At 42.9% G+C, this 18,980-nt stretch overlaps 1 protein-coding gene across 1 annotated transcript in view; it reads right to left on the bottom strand.

Moving 5' to 3' along the window:
- Positions 1 to 18,980, bottom strand: part of LOC122886503 — a 132,805-nt gene that overhangs the window by 70,272 nt on the left and 43,553 nt on the right. The window contains 1 exon segment of the mRNA XM_044218798.1: positions 13,425 to 15,256. Coding sequence (XP_044074733.1) covers positions 13,425 to 14,960 — 1,536 coding nt within the window. The 5' untranslated portion in view covers positions 14,961 to 15,256.

The raw sequence follows: 18,980 nt of genomic DNA, 5'->3' as shown, positions 1-18,980 counted from the left end.
TTCACAGCCCAGATGAAATATGGGATATGGGATATAATAGTATTGCACCATCTATAGTTATAGTAAAGTAGACAAATTTCCTCCCCATACACCTCTTTCAGGTAGCCCTGGTACAATATACAAACCTGGCAGAAGCAGTGTTGCAGTTTAATTTAATTTAATTTCACTTTATTTCTAAATGACAAAAGGAAATGGTGTGCAATCAGTGCATGGCAAGCAAAACAGTGTGAGCTTGTACCAGTTAGGCAAAACAAACACACACCTTACCCATCACTATCCATAATACAAATCTAGATGCACACAGCTGACAATAAGCCAATAGCTACAGTATCTTGGCAACCAGCAGGCAAGCTTCACTCATATTAGATGATGTTATACCACCATAAATTAGGTTGGCTTGCTACAAGCTATTTTGATCAGTTTTTATCATTGTAATATGTTATGAACAGTACAGATCAGTAGTATAAACTGTTTTTCTGAGGTCCAGCCTCAGTGATGGATGCTTTGCTCCATCACCAGTTCACCTGTGTGGGTTTACAGGTTTTGTTACTATAACAAATTCATTGAAAAGTGTTTTGACTGGGAAAAAAAAAAATAAAACACTTTTTGACCTTTTACACTTTTTAGGTTTAGGCTTGCTCTCATCCTCCATCTTCTGTAGAGGCCGACTGGGGCCAATTGGCCAAAACACCCGGCTGGTCAGGACCACCATGGGAGCCTGGTTCCTCACTCTCCTTAACGAAGAGCCATTAACGATCAGAGTCTTAACGGCCCTGCAGCTTAACGAGGGGACTTAACGAGCTTCTTAATGAAGCCCCGGCCATCATTACCACAGTGAGTGGTGGCAGCTTTGATTGAAAGCACTGCTCAGAGTCATTCTGGAGCAAGAGAGCCCAGCCTAAGGAAACCAAATCCATTTAAGGTTGACCTCTCACCCTTATCTGTTCCTCCAAGATTAATAGGAAAGTATAATAAGGAAAATGCACTTAACTAGATGTAATGGCTATGGATATGTTATGGCTACAGAGGTCGCACAGCTTTGAAATATCTTTCAGCCACCTGTCAGTGTGCAAAAATATCCAAACAATATTATAACACAACTGGCTATCACCATATTTCACATCTGCTTAACTTGAATAATATGACATCTCATAACTCCTGCATTTCATATCCCCCTGATATACCATCAAATATATCAAGAGCCAAACAATATGAAGCCACTAGCCACAAAAGCCAAATTTACTGATGTGTCACCTCTGCTTGGAGAGTGATTTCAGCCTGATAAGCTGCCGTTTCCATTTTCCCTGGCGCCAGTTGTGTATGCAACACCCAGCCTCCCCAGACTCCTAAATCTCTTCAATTACTTATATTATCATAAGGTAATATGCTTATACTCATATACTCAATTTCACATTTTTGCAATAACCATAAATCATGAAGCGAGGAGGAAAAGTACTTTGCCAACCTCTAAATCACTTAAATAACTAATACCCCATATACACAATTTCACATTTCTGCCGCACAATAAATCATAAAAACACCAGGAAAATGTGTTTTTTCCACAGCTGTGCATTAGCCTAATGAATCTGGATGTTTTCCCCCACAAATTCTGCTTGTGTTTGTGCTTGTGGTTGCTCTGCTTGTGTGAGGCTGAAAGGGAGGCAAGGTTACAGTAGCAGGAAAAATTACAAACTGTGGAAAATCAGCTGGCAGCACACGTGAAACGCCAATAGGCGTATAGCGGCAGTGCAGGGCACCGCTGAGCCCTGCGATTGGCAGCACGGTTTAATTCCTGGAACACATCAGGGAGAGTTTGCAAGGGCACACAGGCAGGTGTGAGAATATCCTCCAATCTCCTCTGCAAGCCGGTGGAGGAGGGGAAGCTATTCATCTTCTGTGTGGCGACTTCAAAAGAACCGGCGGCCTGTAGGACAACCGCTGGCCCCGCCGGCCAGTCAACTTCCACAACAAGGCTGGGTGGAGGTATCGCCGGGGGTTGGGACTGAGCCAGCTCTTTCATATCAGCCAGGTAGTGTCAAGCGGGGCAGAGGGGATAGGGTCAGCCAATCGATTTGGAGCAGGCTCACCAATTCAGAGAGATGTCTGAAGAAACAGGCCGATCAGGGAAAACGGAAGCAAAATTAATTTGGGACAGGGCCCATATGAGTTCAGAGAGCCTGTTTGAAATGAAACTGTGCCTTGTGGCCAGCCTACCTACCACTGAGATATCATTAGTTTCGCTTGAGGGTACGTGTAAGTGTGTGTCTTATACTATACGTGACAATTTTAACAACAGTCTTTCCAGGTGAGTGTGTGCATGCGTGTGTATGTTGGCCACAGTAACTTTAAAGAAAGAGGTGTAATGACTCCGAGTCTCCTTCTGCCCTGGCTGAACCTCCACTTGGCACAGTCATTGCACAGAGTGGACAAGGAGCCAAGGCGTGACTAAGAATATGTGCGTGTGTGTGTGCGCGCGTGTGTGTGTGTGTCTGCCTGTGTGTTTGCCTGTGAGTGTCCGCGGCGCCTGACCTGGAGAGAAAAAACAGTTGAGAGCAGGCCAGGAAGTGTGGGGCGGTTAATAGAGCACAGCACAAAGCTGAGGCCAACATCTACACAGCGACCAATAATTAAAGTCAACAACTCTCTGGGCTGGCTGTGATCGGCTCTGCCATCATCAGATGTCTTCGCTCTCTCTCCCATCTGGAGAGCAACGGATCCCCATCTGGGCCTCAGGAGAGCGAGATAAAACACACACACACAATACAAACACAAACAAGTGTGTGGACACAGGTATAGTAGGCACAGGTGATGCCTCTCAAATTCGAGGGTGTAACTGCATCAGTACAAATAATATTTAACAGGTAGGGGCCTGTATGAACATCATTGGTGTTGGGAAAGAGGCTGAACCTTATGTTTCACTTTTTAAAATAGCAAGACCCTCCCCAGCATTATTTATAATTTTTCTCAAAAAAACACACCCTGTCCCCTGATATCTCAACAAAACAAGTTTTTACATACCCACCATATCGTACATTAGAAGTGTAATAAGAGGCACTTTATTTTTAAATTCATTAATAATTTTAAGTTGAATAAGATATTTCCTGGAAAAACCTATGTTATTAAGTAGTAGTATGGGAGAAAATAGGAATCCTTGAAAGAAAAGCTTTATTTAACCTTAGTAAATATGCATTCATTGCTTATTTATTATTGGATATGCTAACAATGTATTGAATTGATTTATTGGAAGTGGACCAATTCACCACATTTCATGTTTCCAAAAATTGCTGCCAAATTACGTGGTTATTTCCAGGAAATGTGTTGGAAATATTTCCGAAATTACAAACCCATAAAATAAACCGTTACCAAATTAGCCTTTGCCACAATGTAACAAACAAAAAACACAAGCGCTACTAAATCAACAGTTATTACTACTGTCACTCAACAAGCAAACCAGGCACAGGCATCAGATCACACCTTAGTTTGTCTGGTTCAACTTTCACCTGCTGTAGTTGTGCACAAAGTTTTTTCAGTGTAATGAGGGAACATTACGTGTGCACACACGTTGCGATTTTACCTCAGAATAAGGTGAATTAAATCATTTATATACTGCTGGCTTATTTACATCCTGTCTGATCATCTGGCCGCTTGTTTCTTGCCGTGCCAAACTTGTAGCCTATTACTTTGGTGAGTATAATGTTATCATAACAAATAGAAATGATGCCGAAACTATGAGAATATGACCCAAGTTATAAATATCCTTCAACTTTAAACTTCTTTCAACACAATTCCAATAAGGACAATAACTGTTACGATGTGAAAACACTCCCTACAAGGCTATAACCACAAAAAACATATCCACAACCATAAAAAGTATGCAAATAGTGTTTCTCACAGGTGTGACACACATACATCCACATGCATGCAAATTTGCATGCTCTGATTCGACGGCTCGGCTCTCCTCTCTAATCAATGCAGACACACACAACAAAAACACCTTCCAATTATGCAGAGGCACTCGAACATAAACCCCCCACAGAAACAGAAGCAGAAACCAACCAGCCTCTGAGGAGCACTTGTGACTTCAGAAGACCGATCTTTGTACTGTGACAAGTTTTAAATTCCGTCTGAACTTTCAATCAAACCCATTCTCGCAGCGAGTGTGGGGGGAAATTCCCTTTTGTTCTGCGCTCATAGTAAAATGTCAGACAATATTGAAAACTGTCTCCTCTCGCTCCCTGTCTGTTTGTCTTCCAGCGAGACACGGCTTTAATGCGTCATGAGGAGCAGCACTTAATTGTTTAGCATTGATCCACCATTGATTCAGCATTGAAGTTTGGTTAGGGTCGATTGCGTCTTTAATTCAGTTGTGGTGTGGACATGTTGCCCTGTTCTTGTTTGATCTAATTCAGTCTGTCTCTGGAGGGCACACTGTGTGGCCTCCACTTCAACACACACCTCACACACACATACAAACGCAAAGAGTGCTAAATCTCTCTCTGTCGCACTCACACACACTTCCTCCCACTCACGCACTTCCTAACAGAACATTCATTATTCATCATTATTAGACTTTTCCTTTAGCACCATAAGCTGTTCAATGCATCTCGCCACTGTTCCCTTCCTCCGCAATACATTATTCAGGACAAAACTGTGCTTTTAGCCTCCAAGTATGCAAATCCCACATTTGATTATCATAATCAGCTGATGTGAGGGAGTGTGTGTGTGGCGGCTTGTCGGGCGATTGTTTGTGTTTTATTGCTTCAGTGCTCCACTCTGGTGGCGTATACTTCACATCATATTTTTAGCCAAGGGAGACGAGCTTGGAAAAGGCCACTGGAGGCTTAACTCACTGCTGTACATTTAAAGGGCAAATCGCCCACATATATGCCAACGCGTGCCACTGCCAAGAGGAATGGCTTTTACCATCGGGAACCAAAAGTCTGTGAGTGGTTGTGTGTGTGTGTAAAGTCAAAAATGTGCAATAATGAAAGGGATATCAAGCACTGTTTATTATCTTTTTTATTAATCTTGTTGTTAGTATTGAGTTTTTGTGAAAAGAGGGGTACGATTGATTTTTTTTTGGCACAAATGTGAGGCTTAGATGTGTAAACAATGGTACACAAACATTTACTTACATAATAAATAAAGGATAAAATAGGCAATGTACTCTAATTATATTTTGTACATACAGACCTTTAATATATTATTTAATAAGATGTATGGAGTGTACAGTATATAATGTGTGCTCTTTAAATACTGTGTGTCATTGTAGTTGAATTATCTCAGCATGTGTGTTTGCGCCGGCACGCCTCTCAGGACGCATTAAAATATTTAACCTGTGTGTCTGCATCTGTCAGCAGGTTGAAGAGAAGATTCCCTCCCACCTCCCTCCTCCTGCTTCTTCACCTCTGCCACCCCCTCCCATCAGGTGCCACCTATCACCCATTCTCGTCCCCGGCCTACTGCTCACGCCATCCTGACCCTGCTCTCTTCTTCTGACCTCGCCATGCACCCCCTCTCTTCTGTGGCCGAGCCTCTTCCCTCTCTCCCGTGGCCTCTGCTGCACACACCAGCTGTTGGCCACAAAAAACTGCTCAGTTTCCACAATGAAGTGTTCGAAGAAATGTATTACAATGCTAGAGAAACTTAAAGCTGCTCTAATATTTGCTTTCCATATTTTTATATTAATAATGAATGAAATGACTTAGTTTTATGGCGTATTTCAATGCCTTTCTGCTCATTATTTTGGTTTTAAAGGCTGCAGTTTTACTGTTTGGTTCACTCTCATTTCTTTTACCAACCTTGTTTTCAGCCTCAGCAGGCGGCTGTTTTCAACAAAAGATCTCTCATAAACCCACTGTGCGCTACCTGTCTAGCACCAAACAGCAGACAGACTAGCTGGTGAACATAGTGAAGCTTTTAGCAGGTAAAGAGAGGAGACCAAAAATAGAGCTAAAAGAGAATGAATGTTGGATTTACATTTGCCAGGTGCCCAGAAACATTTGATGACATCAAATGAATGATAATGTTGTCCTGTGTCTGCTGGATGCGTACATAGGCGACTGTTTGTCTACACATTCCCCAAAATTCAAGTAATTCACGTTTTAAAATAATAATAAACCATTGTAGCTAAAATAAGGTTGCTCATTTCCAAGCCAAATCTTAGCTAGCTAATGTTAGCATACTAACAGGCCGGACTAAGATGGTGAACATGGTAAATATTAGTCCTTCTAACCATGAGCATTGTCAGTGTAAGCATGTTAGCAATGACAACCACTATTTTACATTTAACCAATTTTACTACGCCAGAAACAAGCTGTGAAGCTCACCTTCAATCTATCTTCCAATTTGGTTTTCTCTACGATGAGAATTACAGCCTTACGACACTGCTAGCATTGCTGTAGACTTGGTTATCACAGTCTGGTTCAATTGGATTGGAATTCAACCAAACTGACATTTGATTATATTCCAGTAGCTTGTTATCTTTGTTTAGCTGCATGTCTGTATCTGTATCGTCCTGTACATTTGTTCGCTACACTGTGTGTAAGTATGTTGAGAGTTACTGAGAATTGAATTCCTTGAATGTGCCAAAAAAAAAATTTTTGATTCTAATTCTAGTTCATTTGATTAGATTTAACAAGAGCGAGTGTTACGACTAATATACGAAAGTAGATTTGTTACCATATTCAGATTACTAACTTTGCTGCCTTTAGTGTTGGAATCTAGTCCAGGAAAACGAAAGCTCAAAGCTCAGAAGCTTGACCAACAACCTAATTTACCATAGCATTCATGTTAACATGGGAGCACTCCACAGTGATTAAAGCAAACATTAATATTTTGATTTATTTCTTTGATATTGATAATGTGTTGATAATTTGAGTAATACTGAAGCTAAGATTGGTTCAAAACAAAAACCACCAGTCAATGCTCATTTAACTTTAGCTACAGCATGTTCATATCAAGATATGAATATTGTATATCCCACCCACTGGTAACTGTTAGCTTATTTTTATGCAACTGTATGTTCAAATCAGACATGTTTAGCAACAGTGATGATTAACTGACCAGATCCTCTGATTAGCTGCAATAATGTATTCCACTCTGGCTGCTTGAGGGCGAGTTGTGTCACAGCTTTTGCCTTCATTCCCCTCGCTCTCTTTTGTCATGTGACCTCTCTTCTTCTTGAGCCTCCTGTGCCCTCCTCTCTCGCCTGTGCCCTCCGCTCCCTGACTCACGGGCTCCTTCGGGGCCACGAGGAGAAGTGGAGTGCACGGTCCAGGCCGACGCATAAATATTAGCTCAAGGTCACGGTCACAGAGCTCATGCTGGGCCATGCATAATCATGAATTCAACTCCTGCACAGCCTTCACTTCACATCTTCTCTACGTCGCATTACTGCGCACAGGCTAAGAACACACACTTTATTTCTCACCAATGGCACGGCTAACCTTGAAGGGTTAACCTCAGGATATAAACCAGCTCCAACTCCAATTTGTGCTTTATTTTATTACATTACCTTAGGTTGTTAAGGTTACACACATACTAACCCACATTTCCAGGGTTATCTACAAATGCATTTTTGTATGAAAATGAAAATGGTGTAGATGTATTCTAAACGTCTAAAATACTGCCATTCTCACATCCGGGAGAACGATGCTTTAAATTCAGATGCTCGCTTTACTGATTTGTTCGACATTATCCCGAGATGAAACATGGGCTATAAAGAGAGAGGGGAGATTGGAAGTAAAGGAGAGAAAGGCAGGCTGTGTTTCCTTTTGAATTCCATCTTTAATAGACTCCACAGTTTCTCCTCTTTTCTTCCTCTTCTTTTCCCCTCGTAGCCTTGTTCCCGAAGTCATCCCGTCCATTATTTTCTCTATGTGATCCTGCACCCACTCAGCACAGAGACACATTTGAATGTGGCATCCAGAGGGGCTTGCAATAAAATTGTATTTAACTGCTTTCTCCATTCTCTCACTCTCTCTCCCCTACTCTCTTGCATTTTCCTCTGTGTAAACCCTGGCCGTCCCCGCGCTGATGCCCTGGATTCCCGGCTGCCTCTTTTCATAACCCTCTCTTTCTTTCTCCGGTCTGTCTTTCTCGGGCTCGCTTCAGGACTCAACGGGCTGTGAGGTCAGCTTTAGAACCGTGTGTGATCTCTCACTCCTTCCCCTCCTCTCTTTTTCCTTAAAGTGCCTCACACGTTCTTTCCCTCCGTCAGTTGTAAGCCATTAACCTTTCCTCATTTTCCACCACTTTCACTTTTTTTCCTACCCCTCGGCTCTGTATATCCGCATGCCATTAACGCTGCCCTTACAGTACATCCCCTTTCCTTTTTAACCTCTCTCTCTGTTCTCTCTATGGTTTTACCCCCTTTCTTCCGCATCATCCCTTCTTCGTCCTGCGTGGTAATCTCGCTCTCCTCTGTCTTGTTATCTCCCCCTCTCCTCCCTCCCTCCCTCCCTCCAACACTGTAGTCACTCTCTAATTGCTGTCTCACCCCTGCTGTGCTCGGACCCGGAGGCTAAATGATTTCTACAGGGAGAGTAAGAGTGGAAGCACACGAAAGCATAGAGCTGTTTGCAAGGAGACATTTTTTTTTTTTTAATCATTATTGATGAGTTCCTTGTCAGGAGGTGTGTGTGTTTACAGTTAGTGTGGGCCCTCCTATTGGCACCATCACACATTCTTCTTATTTTTGGATTTTATCTTTGTGTGACTCCATGCCTCTCTGCTCTCTCCTTCCTTCAGTTCCATAAAGGACCCTTTTATCTGAGTAGTGTTATTTATGACTTTGGAGCAGAACTTACAAGCTTTCTGTGTTTTGTGATGTGTCTGTGTTACTAACACAATGTGGATTTTACCCATTTTGTCACAAATATGTATTTAGAATCTATGTGCGTTTTCCAAAATGTGGGTTTATGTCAGCCTCCACTCAGGTCTGGGGAGGAAATTAAGTGCTTGAGCAGTGGAAGAAGTATTCACATGATTTACTTAGGTAAGTGTGAATAATGTAAACATACTCTGTCACAAGTAAAAGTCTTGAATTTTTCTCAAGTAAAAGTACAAAAGCGTTGTCTGCAACATGTACTTATAGGTATGAGATAACATGTGGTTACTGGTGGTAATGCTAAAAAAGTCCCAGAGTTCCGTTCGAAATGAAATATTTATCGATAACTGGGGGCAGGAACTAGCTTGGAGTCTTTGAGCAGCTACTCTGTCAGAAATACAACAGGAGAAGAGGAGCAACTCGTGCAGCCTGTGATCTTTATACATTGCTGTAGCAAAACGTGTCTCAACACAACCACGTTTTCTCTTCCAAATGCCTGGGACCTACTAAAGAGTGTAAATTCATTTAATAACTAAAGCAGAAGAAATGCATAAATAGTATCTGAAATTGGGTTTGAAATTATGAAAATGTTTAAGGTGTATAACTTTAAAGGGGTACTCCAGCAATTTAGTTTTTACTTTCATTAAGTTGGTGGACTTGCAAGAGACTCACATAGAAAGAAAATGGTTGAGATGTCTTGATTTTTAGAATGAATCAAGCTCCAAAAACATGGGGTACTACGCTTCCCATAATGCAACTTGATAGCGTATTTGGTTAGATCCCCCTATGCCAGGTAAATAGACATGTTTAAAACTCCACGCCCCAAAATTTGACATCAGGGTTATTTTCTCAATCTTCAGGAATGTCTCTCCAAAGCCACAGAAAAAAGTATACAACCGTTATCACAGGTTAATAATCGTGTAAAATCCGTGAAGTGCCTCTTTAAAGTATCAAAAATTAAAGTACTCAATATGCGGAATGACCCCTTTCAGAGTATTATATATAGTATTACTGGATTGGACTACTTTATACATACAGGGCATCATATCCTATTTGTTGATCAAACATATGTTTTGTATGTAAAATCTGCAAAACTACTAGCTATAGCAGATAAATAAATGTGAAATAAAGGATACAATATTCTCCTCTGAAATGTAGGAGTAGAAGTATAACGTAACAAAATAGAAATCATTAAGTAAAAGCACTTAACCTCAAAATTGCACTTGAGTAAATGTGCTTAGTTACTTTCTACCACTGGCTTGTGGCTAATGACGAAAGGGTTTTGCTAGAGTGAAGATCAGAGAAAAACATAATGTGCATGCAAACGTACACAGTCTTAAACACCAGCACTTAACTTCCTGTGACAGCCTCCTTCTCATCCTTGCATCACACTGCCGGCTTCCCACGAGCACTTTCACAATATCGCGTGTGTGCGCGTTGCACCCAGAGGCGCACGAGTTATCAATAACAGAACGGTCAATAACCGTGTTATTTATATATCTTTAGATGCCCTCAGGCTGGAAGAATCTTTTAGCTGCATGGCAGGGCAACTTTTAGCAGTGAATGTTAATGAATGATTCAACATTATAAGAAAGCTAAGCATATGCTACTGTGGGAATTGGTTAGTATTGTTTAAGTGTGTCAAAATCCGGAAGTATTTAATTACTGATTCACACTGATGTCTGCATGTTTATATTCATACTGTGCTGTAGCGTGAGTGTCATGTGTGGCAAAGACAATACTGTTAATTGCGTAATGCATATTTCACTAACTATGAATTATGTATGTTCATGCTGATGTTAATGATATGCTAATGATAATGATAGCCTAGGTCCATTTCCTGTTGCACTGGTGAATTACATATGCGTGTTGCCAGGTTGCTCAAACACTTGTTATAAAGGTGAAACGGGGAAAGATGGAGACGTTGGAATTTCCTCACAGAGAGGAAGAAACTACAATATATGTCACGTTTTCTCCCCACATGAGGTGTTAGGGAGTTTGCATTTCAAGAGGGGAGTGAGGATGGAAGAAAAGCTAATCAGAAAGTGCTGTTTTTTTTTCTTAATCCCAGCTCTGCTGAGGCGCCTTTTCTCCTCAAGAAAAATCTGTGTTTCTTTCACACTGCCTCTGCAATCACTTGAAACCCCATTACAGACCATGTGACAGCATCAATTAAATTCACAATTATCATGGCGCGGAGACACTCCAGTGTGAGAAAATATAGTAACATAGCATCGTCTGCGAGTCTGTGTGCGCGCGTGTGAATATGTGCATGCATGTGTTTGTGTACGTGTGTCAGTGTGTGCGAGTATGTAAGAGAGAGATAGAGAGAGAGTTGATGGAGAGCAGAAAACTGAGTCAGACAATTCACAACTCAGAATGTTTCTTGCCCTTTTTGGCGACTCTTGTGATCCTGAGCTGAACTCTCAAAAAAACAAGATATCACAATAAACAAAAACTCAGATCTTTGACGGTGTTAAGACATTCCAAGGGCCTCTCCAACAACAGTGAATGGACAGCTGGTGACTCATTGACTGCTTCTTTCAGATTTAATACCAAATGAGCTGTTTTATAGTGCTTTCTAACAATTTGAAATCAGAGAAAGTGCCAATGAATATCCATGCAAAATTACACTGGGTGCTGTAACTGTGGCCACAAAGTTGGCCTCTAATTCATTATCAGTTCAGCTGCAGAGCCTTTGTCTCCTATTGACATCGCAGATTAAAGTCTTGGCTCTTGTTTCCAGCTTTAGTAGAGATTTATCCAGACCAAACTGTCTGAGATCACACAAAAAAACAGCATGAATCAGTGTTAGGGGGCGGATTTTTAAAGCGAGCCCACAATTGAATACAGAATCACACCTTCAGATGTACATGGTTTGTGTGTCTGAGTGTGCGCGCGAACACGGTATAGCCGACTGAGACGCGTTGGATCTGGCAGGTGGAGCTGTTCTTGCCTGCACAGTCAATTTCTTCACACTCTCCATCACAGCTCTCTCCATTAAAGCTCAATCAGGTCCCTGATAGAGGAAAAACAAGGCAGCGTGTCCGCATTGATCTCCCTACCTATAGTGCCTGCCTACACTGGAGCAAAGCAGGAGATTAAAAATTCATAAGCGTATTAAGATCTATAAGAGCATTATTCATGTGTGCCGTCACTGTCTAATACAGTAGGGTACTAATCATACGCATCTCTAGCCCAGCACACACACACGAACACACAGTCACAATAGCATCCTGGGTGTACTCCAAGTGTCAGCACTATCATATGGGCATGTGTGTGTGGCCTGGCAGAGTTCCCTTCTTGAGTGCCATACAATGTGCTGGCATAAATACCTGCTTGACACAGCAGATTGGCACTAATGGCTTTACACGCGGTGCCATCTGTAAGCTGGACCGTTAGCTCTTGCATCTTCTCCACTAACGCTGCTTCATAGCATTCGGTTCAGACCATCATCAGTCATAGTGCAAAGGCAAAAAGAGCCAAATTAAATGTTGGCTAATCATTGGCGCACTCAGGGAGGCTGTACATGAAGGCTAAAGTGTCCTGCCCATCTGCGTGCACCTGGATATTCAAATCTAAAAGCACAAAGCAATTTGTCTATCGAGTGTGAGACACCTCCCACTGAGCTGAAGCTCTTAACCACTAGTTCGTCTTCAAGCACTCACACATACACACACCAACTTCTAACTCTGTGGCTTCCAACAGCCTGCAGCAGTCACACAGGGATCATTACTATTCATTTGCTCAGCAAACTGGCCACACAGGCTTATAAATTAGCTCATCTACCGCAGCTGGGTACTGAGACAGTTGGCGCATGCTGAGGACTGAGAGCGCAGCCATTACAGTGCGGGGCTCCGAGACACCTTCTGTCCAGTCCACGTGACCTGCTCCAAGCTCATCTGCTCGCTCTTTCAAAGGAGGAGGGAGTGTGTGTCGGGCACTCGGGGTGAGACAGGCCCAGTCAATGATTCTAATAAATTACAGAGCACAGCAATAAGACTACAGCCCTGTGTGTGTTGTGCTGAGAGAGAACTCAGTGATAAATCCTGTCAAACCAAGTGTAAATCAGTCTGAATGAAATAGCATTAGCGGGACCTTGCAGACCTCTGACCATGAGGGAGGAGAGCTGGCAGGTTTGACCTACAGGGAAATGAGGGAACACTTGAGCTACTCTTGCTTTCTGCCTTGGGGTGAGGATCAATGGTAGAAGGAAAAAGTAAAGCTATTAATTCTACTGGATATGTCAATTCCCATTGGCGGGTGCAGATTGGTAGTGATCATGACTAGTCCCTTGGGCAGACGGGATCTGGGGCTTTTGTTGCGCCTCAGTACACCATTGATTCATTGAAAGTTTTACGGCTATCTGGAAGGCACCACATCGCTCTGGAGCAATGTAAATCAATTCCAATTGCAGGTTTATAGTAATGCACAAAAAAAGATAAGATTGTATAAGATGTGTACCTGAGAGATGGACCTGAGGTTAAATAAGCCATGTAAAAGACTTTTAACAGTGTCTTAAATATTCATAAAACATTCATAAAATAGTTCACAGCCCTTGTAAATGATAAATGAAGTTTTTCTTTTTCCTTACCCGTCCGATGAGCACAGGTTCTGGCCCGGCATATTCTTCAATCACAAAGAACTGGTTCCAGATCCAGCTCCTCCTGCTGCGAGAGCGCGACCCCTTTCTTTCCAGTCGGTCACGCACCTCCTCTTCCACCTCTGACTCTGCTTCTTCAAACACAAGGCCCTTCCCATTTTCTGGATCGACAGCTTGCATCCCAGCGTCTTTTGTATCGTGGCTCCATTCGGGAGCTGGGTGGAGCCTCAGGACATGACTGCTGTTGACAAGTTTGTTGTCTTCATCTGCAGGGTACTGAGCTGTGCTGAGTTCTGTTTGAGCAGTGTGAACTGACTCTGTTAATGGGTCTCTATGGGAATCTGCTGCTCTGTTCCCCGGCCTTACTCCCAGGGGTTTCATTGTCAGCACAGACGGTGGAGAATCATTTGTTTCAGAGGGAACATAAAGTGGGAAATGTTTTGTCGATGTAAATGGCGGTTCTGTTTGGCTGATTATTACTTCCTTCCCGGGGCTGAGACTGACCTCGCTGTGAGGTGTTGACAGTAAACGGAGGAGGTGTTTGCTTTTGCTGTCGCCATTATCTGAACCCTGCATTCCAAAGTTGCCCTGCCCTTTACTTAAAGCTGGGCTGACTTCACTTAGTGGATTAACACGTGTGTTGGCGCCCTGATCTCGATTAAGATCTGTAGTGGTGACTGGGCTTACATAAGGAAATGCAGTCTGATTATCAAATCCAGTGTGAAACTGAGTGACAGCCATATCTTGTCTCTGCACTTTCTGAGCCTCTAACTGTCTGTGATTAACGTCAATCAAATCTCTCTTCCTGCTCCGGCTGCCCTTGCTCGGAAAGCTCAGGCTTGGAACATTCTGCATTTGGGAATTGACGATCCTGACTAGGTTCTCTTTTGACAGCAGCTTGAGAACCCCATAACTGCCAGTGAGGTTCAGCTTTCGGTTTGAATCTATACTGAATCCTTTTCCTGGCACACCTGTAGTATGGACATTCAAATCAGGTCTGCTCCTGGCTCTAGATCCTGATTTAAACCTTGTTCTATTGGTGTGAAGATCTGGTTTATAATGGATTGTGAATGTTTTCTCTGGCCTTCCTGTTTTGGTAGAAGTCTCAGCATTCTTGGTGTTGTTCTTAACTTTCTTCACGTCCTGGTTTAACTCCTTGTTATTGGCTAATATGTGCGGAGTCACTTCTTTTTTACTGACAGAGTCAACCTCACGTTTGGGTTTGAAAGCTTGCCTCTCCTTGTTAGCTACTGACGGAGCAGCACGATTCTGCAATATTTTGGAATAAGAGAAAGATCCAGTGTCACCCGCCTGCTCATGACTAATCAGGTTTCTAAGAGTCACCACGGGCATTGCATTCGCATCCACGCTTGCATCCCATTGGTCCGCAGCTCTGCTGTCCCCTAGCTTCACTATGTGCGATCCGCCCACTCCTCTTCTCCGTACAATCATACTGGCCGTGGCACCTCCCACAAGCCCCTCCCACAGGCACAGGGAAACCAATAGGAGCAGATTTCTTGTAATCATCTTGTCTTGTGGCGAGATGTCCTAATTTGAGCGAGGTTTGCTTTGAGGCAGGCCTTGTTTTCCGGTTGTCTTCATTCTCTCTTCTGTTTTCCCTCTTTTCATGCCCCTCCTCTCACTCTCCCATTCTGTGCCCTTCACACTGAGCTGAAGGGCAGGTGTCAGTCACTCCTTCTCCCTTTTTTTTTTTTTCACGGTGCCTTATATCTTCCTCTATCTCACCAAGCCTCTCTCTGCTGTTTTTTTCCCACTTCTCTTGCGAAGCGTCTCATTCAGTTTCCCACGGAGGGTTGAACACCCTGAGAGAAAAGATAAAGATAATTAAGTTAAAACTTTAATCATTGCACTGCGTTAATTAAAAGTGGAGCGGCATAGACAGGTAGTAGAACTCACAGACAGGCAGGCAGGACAGACCTTTTAACAGAGCAGCAATCACATTTTCACAAGCACAGAGGGCTTTCTAGGGCCAGAACACACATCCATTTATACCTTCACAATGACCCAAGTGTTTTTTCTCACATCTAGTAGATAGACAGGTACAAAGTTATCATCACACTATTCTACATTGAAAAATATAGGCTAACACTGTTAGAAAACGCTCTGAGCATTTACTAATGGGAACTACTGTCAAGGATTTCTGACTGCAGTGAAAAAAGGGACAAGCTACGATATGAAACTAGCTTCATATCACTTTGATGTGTGAATAATTAGCTGGATTAATATTGTGCTTTGATCAGTCAGTTAGAATGTCAATACAGATGCAAGCCGTAGATGCAGATGCACTTTGTTGTACACAGCGCCTTGAGCAATGTAAATGGTTCCTCGGCTCTCACTCATCTGACTCTCAGTGTGTCTCTCATGCACTCAAGCCTCAAATGGAAATCCTACGCCAAATCAAAATGTCAGATATCAATCAGTGTGCGTGTTTTAAGATAAGAGCAGGCACATAGTAGTATTTTAGTAACATCAGCCTACGCATTTGACAAGGCAATAATGTGACTATTTGCCAGATTGCATTAACATAAAAACCATCATTACTATGTGTGCAGAAAAAGACAGACATGTGCATGCGTAATTCAGAAAACTCCACTTTAAAGGGGCACTCCAGCGATTTGGCATTGTACTTCCATAACATTGGAGGACTCACAAGAGACAGATTTTTAAAAAAGAATGGTCAGAATTGAGGCAGTAGAGACTAATATATCCTGACTATTAGTCCCTAGCATGGGTCAAGCTCCAAAAAATACTGGATCCTACATTTCCCATAAATCAACTCAGTAGCATCCGTTATTTCGCTAGTGCTAGTTTCGTCTTGTCCTGTGCAGCGTGGTGTGGTTTGTCTGGGTGTATGACACATGGTCCGCTGTGGCGCAGACAGACGCTGTCAGCACATTCACTGGGGCATGACTGAAGTTGGAATGTTCCTCCTGGAATACTTTTCACCCTTTTCCTTTCTCTCATCTTCTCCTCAATGTCCTCGGCTTCCTCTCTCTCAGTCTCTCTTTCTCTAAGCAAACCCTTTTGATGAACAGTGAAGGAAAAAAATGATTATCCACCCCTCCCCCTCCCCCGCGTTCTCTTTTCCCACCTCTCCCACTCACCACCTGTCTCTTCCTCGGCCTATCTTTCTCCCTAAATCTCCCTCTATCCCCTCTCTTTAACTCGCTATTGTTTTAGTATCCCGTCCTCTCCACTGCTCGCTCCTATCCTCTTTTCCTCTGTCTCATCTGTGTCAATCACAGGCCTGTCACTGCGTCCCTCACCCTCTGTGCACTCTGAGGCTTCAATCAATCAGCCAATCTCCTTCCTCGGCCTTGCCACATTGGAAGTGACAGGTGTCTCGCTGGCTACCATCTTGACGACAGGCTACAACACCATAATTGTGCATATAAATCTAGTCATCAAATCATGAAATGCGGCTAACAGGATATATCCAGTAGTTACATTCGACTAGTGGCAAAATGCTGGACAGACTTTACAGAATAAGTTATATATAAACGTCACAGAGGCCAATATAGAGGATGCGAGGCTGGGTTTGGCTGCGTGTTATCTCGAATGTACAGCATGGGGAGGCGATCGGGGTGAATTCAATGACAGAGCTCCTCTCGCTCCCAGAGGAATTTATCAGCTGGGAGTTTGATGGCTAGGCAATCATTGCTACGGGCACCTTGTTAACAAGCCTGGGGCAGGTGGCAGGATGCAGCGCTGAATATCAACATGGCACTGTCGCTAGCTGAACACAATTTTCTAACATTTTTGTGTGGGACGTTTTGTCAATGTGAGGTTTTCTTTGAAGCACTGAAGTAGGAATACAAGTGCTTTAATTCTTTCATCGTTCACATAATTTTCAAGGCCGAAATTTCACTGAGAACAGAGTTAAGGCACTTCTGTAATGTTCTGATCTATGTCACAGCCTTTCACATTGTGCTGGGCACCTTTGAGGAGAGCTATTGTTATGCCATTACCCTGGGTGCATCAGCCTGTGCAGCAGTAAGTGGTGTGGTTTGGAGCACAAGTGAGCTCATATTTTCTCATTAGAGTTTTATATAATGTAATACGGCAAAATTGTTGTTTTCATCCTTGTGGAACCAGCAAGGATCAAGGATCAAATTTCACATGTAGCCTTTACATACAGTACAATGATTTCTAGTAGTGTTAATAGAAAAAATAGGGTGACACAGTTGGTAGTTCCAGGACACTCTTCATAATTAGAGTTTTGGAAAATGTATAGTTATACTCAAAGGGTTTAAAATCATGTGATTCCAACTGTAGTGTATTTCTTTGTAAGTTCTGTACACCTACAGCAAGTTTCTCAGTGACCTGATTAATTGGGGCCATAAATATCTTAATTAATTCCCCCTTAGTGGTCCCATTCCACCTAAAATTCAAATGATCTTTTGGCTCGTTAGTATTGGAGGCAGATACTCGCCATTGATTGCGAGCTGTCACCAACTTAACGAGACTGAAAATTTTAATTACGATTCACCTCCTTGCTTGCTGTCTATCTTCTTTTTCTTTCAGTAACCCTCCTGTCGAACAGGCAAACACGGAAAAATGCACCACCACGGCAGCAGGGCGCCCACGCGCACCCTCTCCACAACAATGAACAAACACACACATGCCGTGTGACTTCAAGCCCTGTTGACAAAACATTCTCCATAAAAAAAAACATTTGTTTATTTACTTATGCATAAAAAATGCCTGGACTCACAAAGCCACATTCATCCACCCGCTCAAACACACACAAAAACCGGAATACTTGACACATCCACAAACACACACACAGAAATCCTCTTCTTACCACTTATATCTGTAATAAAAATAAAGAAAGCTCTGGGGACTGCCTCTCTGGACACAGTGAAGTCAAAGAGAAGAAAGGGAGCACTGCCTCGCACCAGGAGGGAAGAGAAAAAGCAGCCACCCCAAAAGAATTATGCATGGAGTAACAAAGGTGAGCTCCAGAACAGAGACGGAGGAAAAGCAGGGAGGTTTGGGTGGAATGGCTGTGGGTGTGTAAGCACGTATATGAGAAGAGGACAGGAGGTGTAGAGGGGCGGCAGCTGGAGGGGGTCGGGTCCTCTTTGGAAGACCAACCGGGTAGTTTTAAGTGCAAAGTGCCATAAAGCAGCTCCTTCATCGCCTTGAACCTTGGCAGATAAAAGCAGACCTGTCGGTGTGTGAGGAGGTGCAAAACAGCAGGAGCTTTCGTCTGTTAATGTATGAATCCCTTCTTCACCTGTGTCCCCAGCCTTGTCTCTATCTCGGCCTTACTGATATACTGACAGCATGTGCTAACCTCCCTTGGGAGAGTACAAAGCGCCAGCCTATGGACATAAGATAATTCCCCAGAGGCTGGAGGTTTGTGGAGGACGAGGGGAGGAACAACAGCACGTAAACAATGTGACTGCACCAGCTTTATAGTAAAAAACAGTGGAACGAATACAGTTTTGCGCGATGTAAGAGCTGTGAATGTCAGTCCGCTTATGGGTGGCTGTTTGCCTATTGGTGAGATTAAGACTAAAA

This window comes from Siniperca chuatsi, linkage group LG13, assembly GCF_020085105.1.
Source record: "Siniperca chuatsi isolate FFG_IHB_CAS linkage group LG13, ASM2008510v1, whole genome shotgun sequence".
In the NCBI taxonomy this organism is placed as follows: domain Eukaryota; kingdom Metazoa; phylum Chordata; class Actinopteri; order Centrarchiformes; family Sinipercidae; genus Siniperca; species Siniperca chuatsi.
The sequence above is the reverse complement of the archived record's forward strand: the minus strand, read 5'-3'. Positions and strand labels throughout refer to the sequence as shown.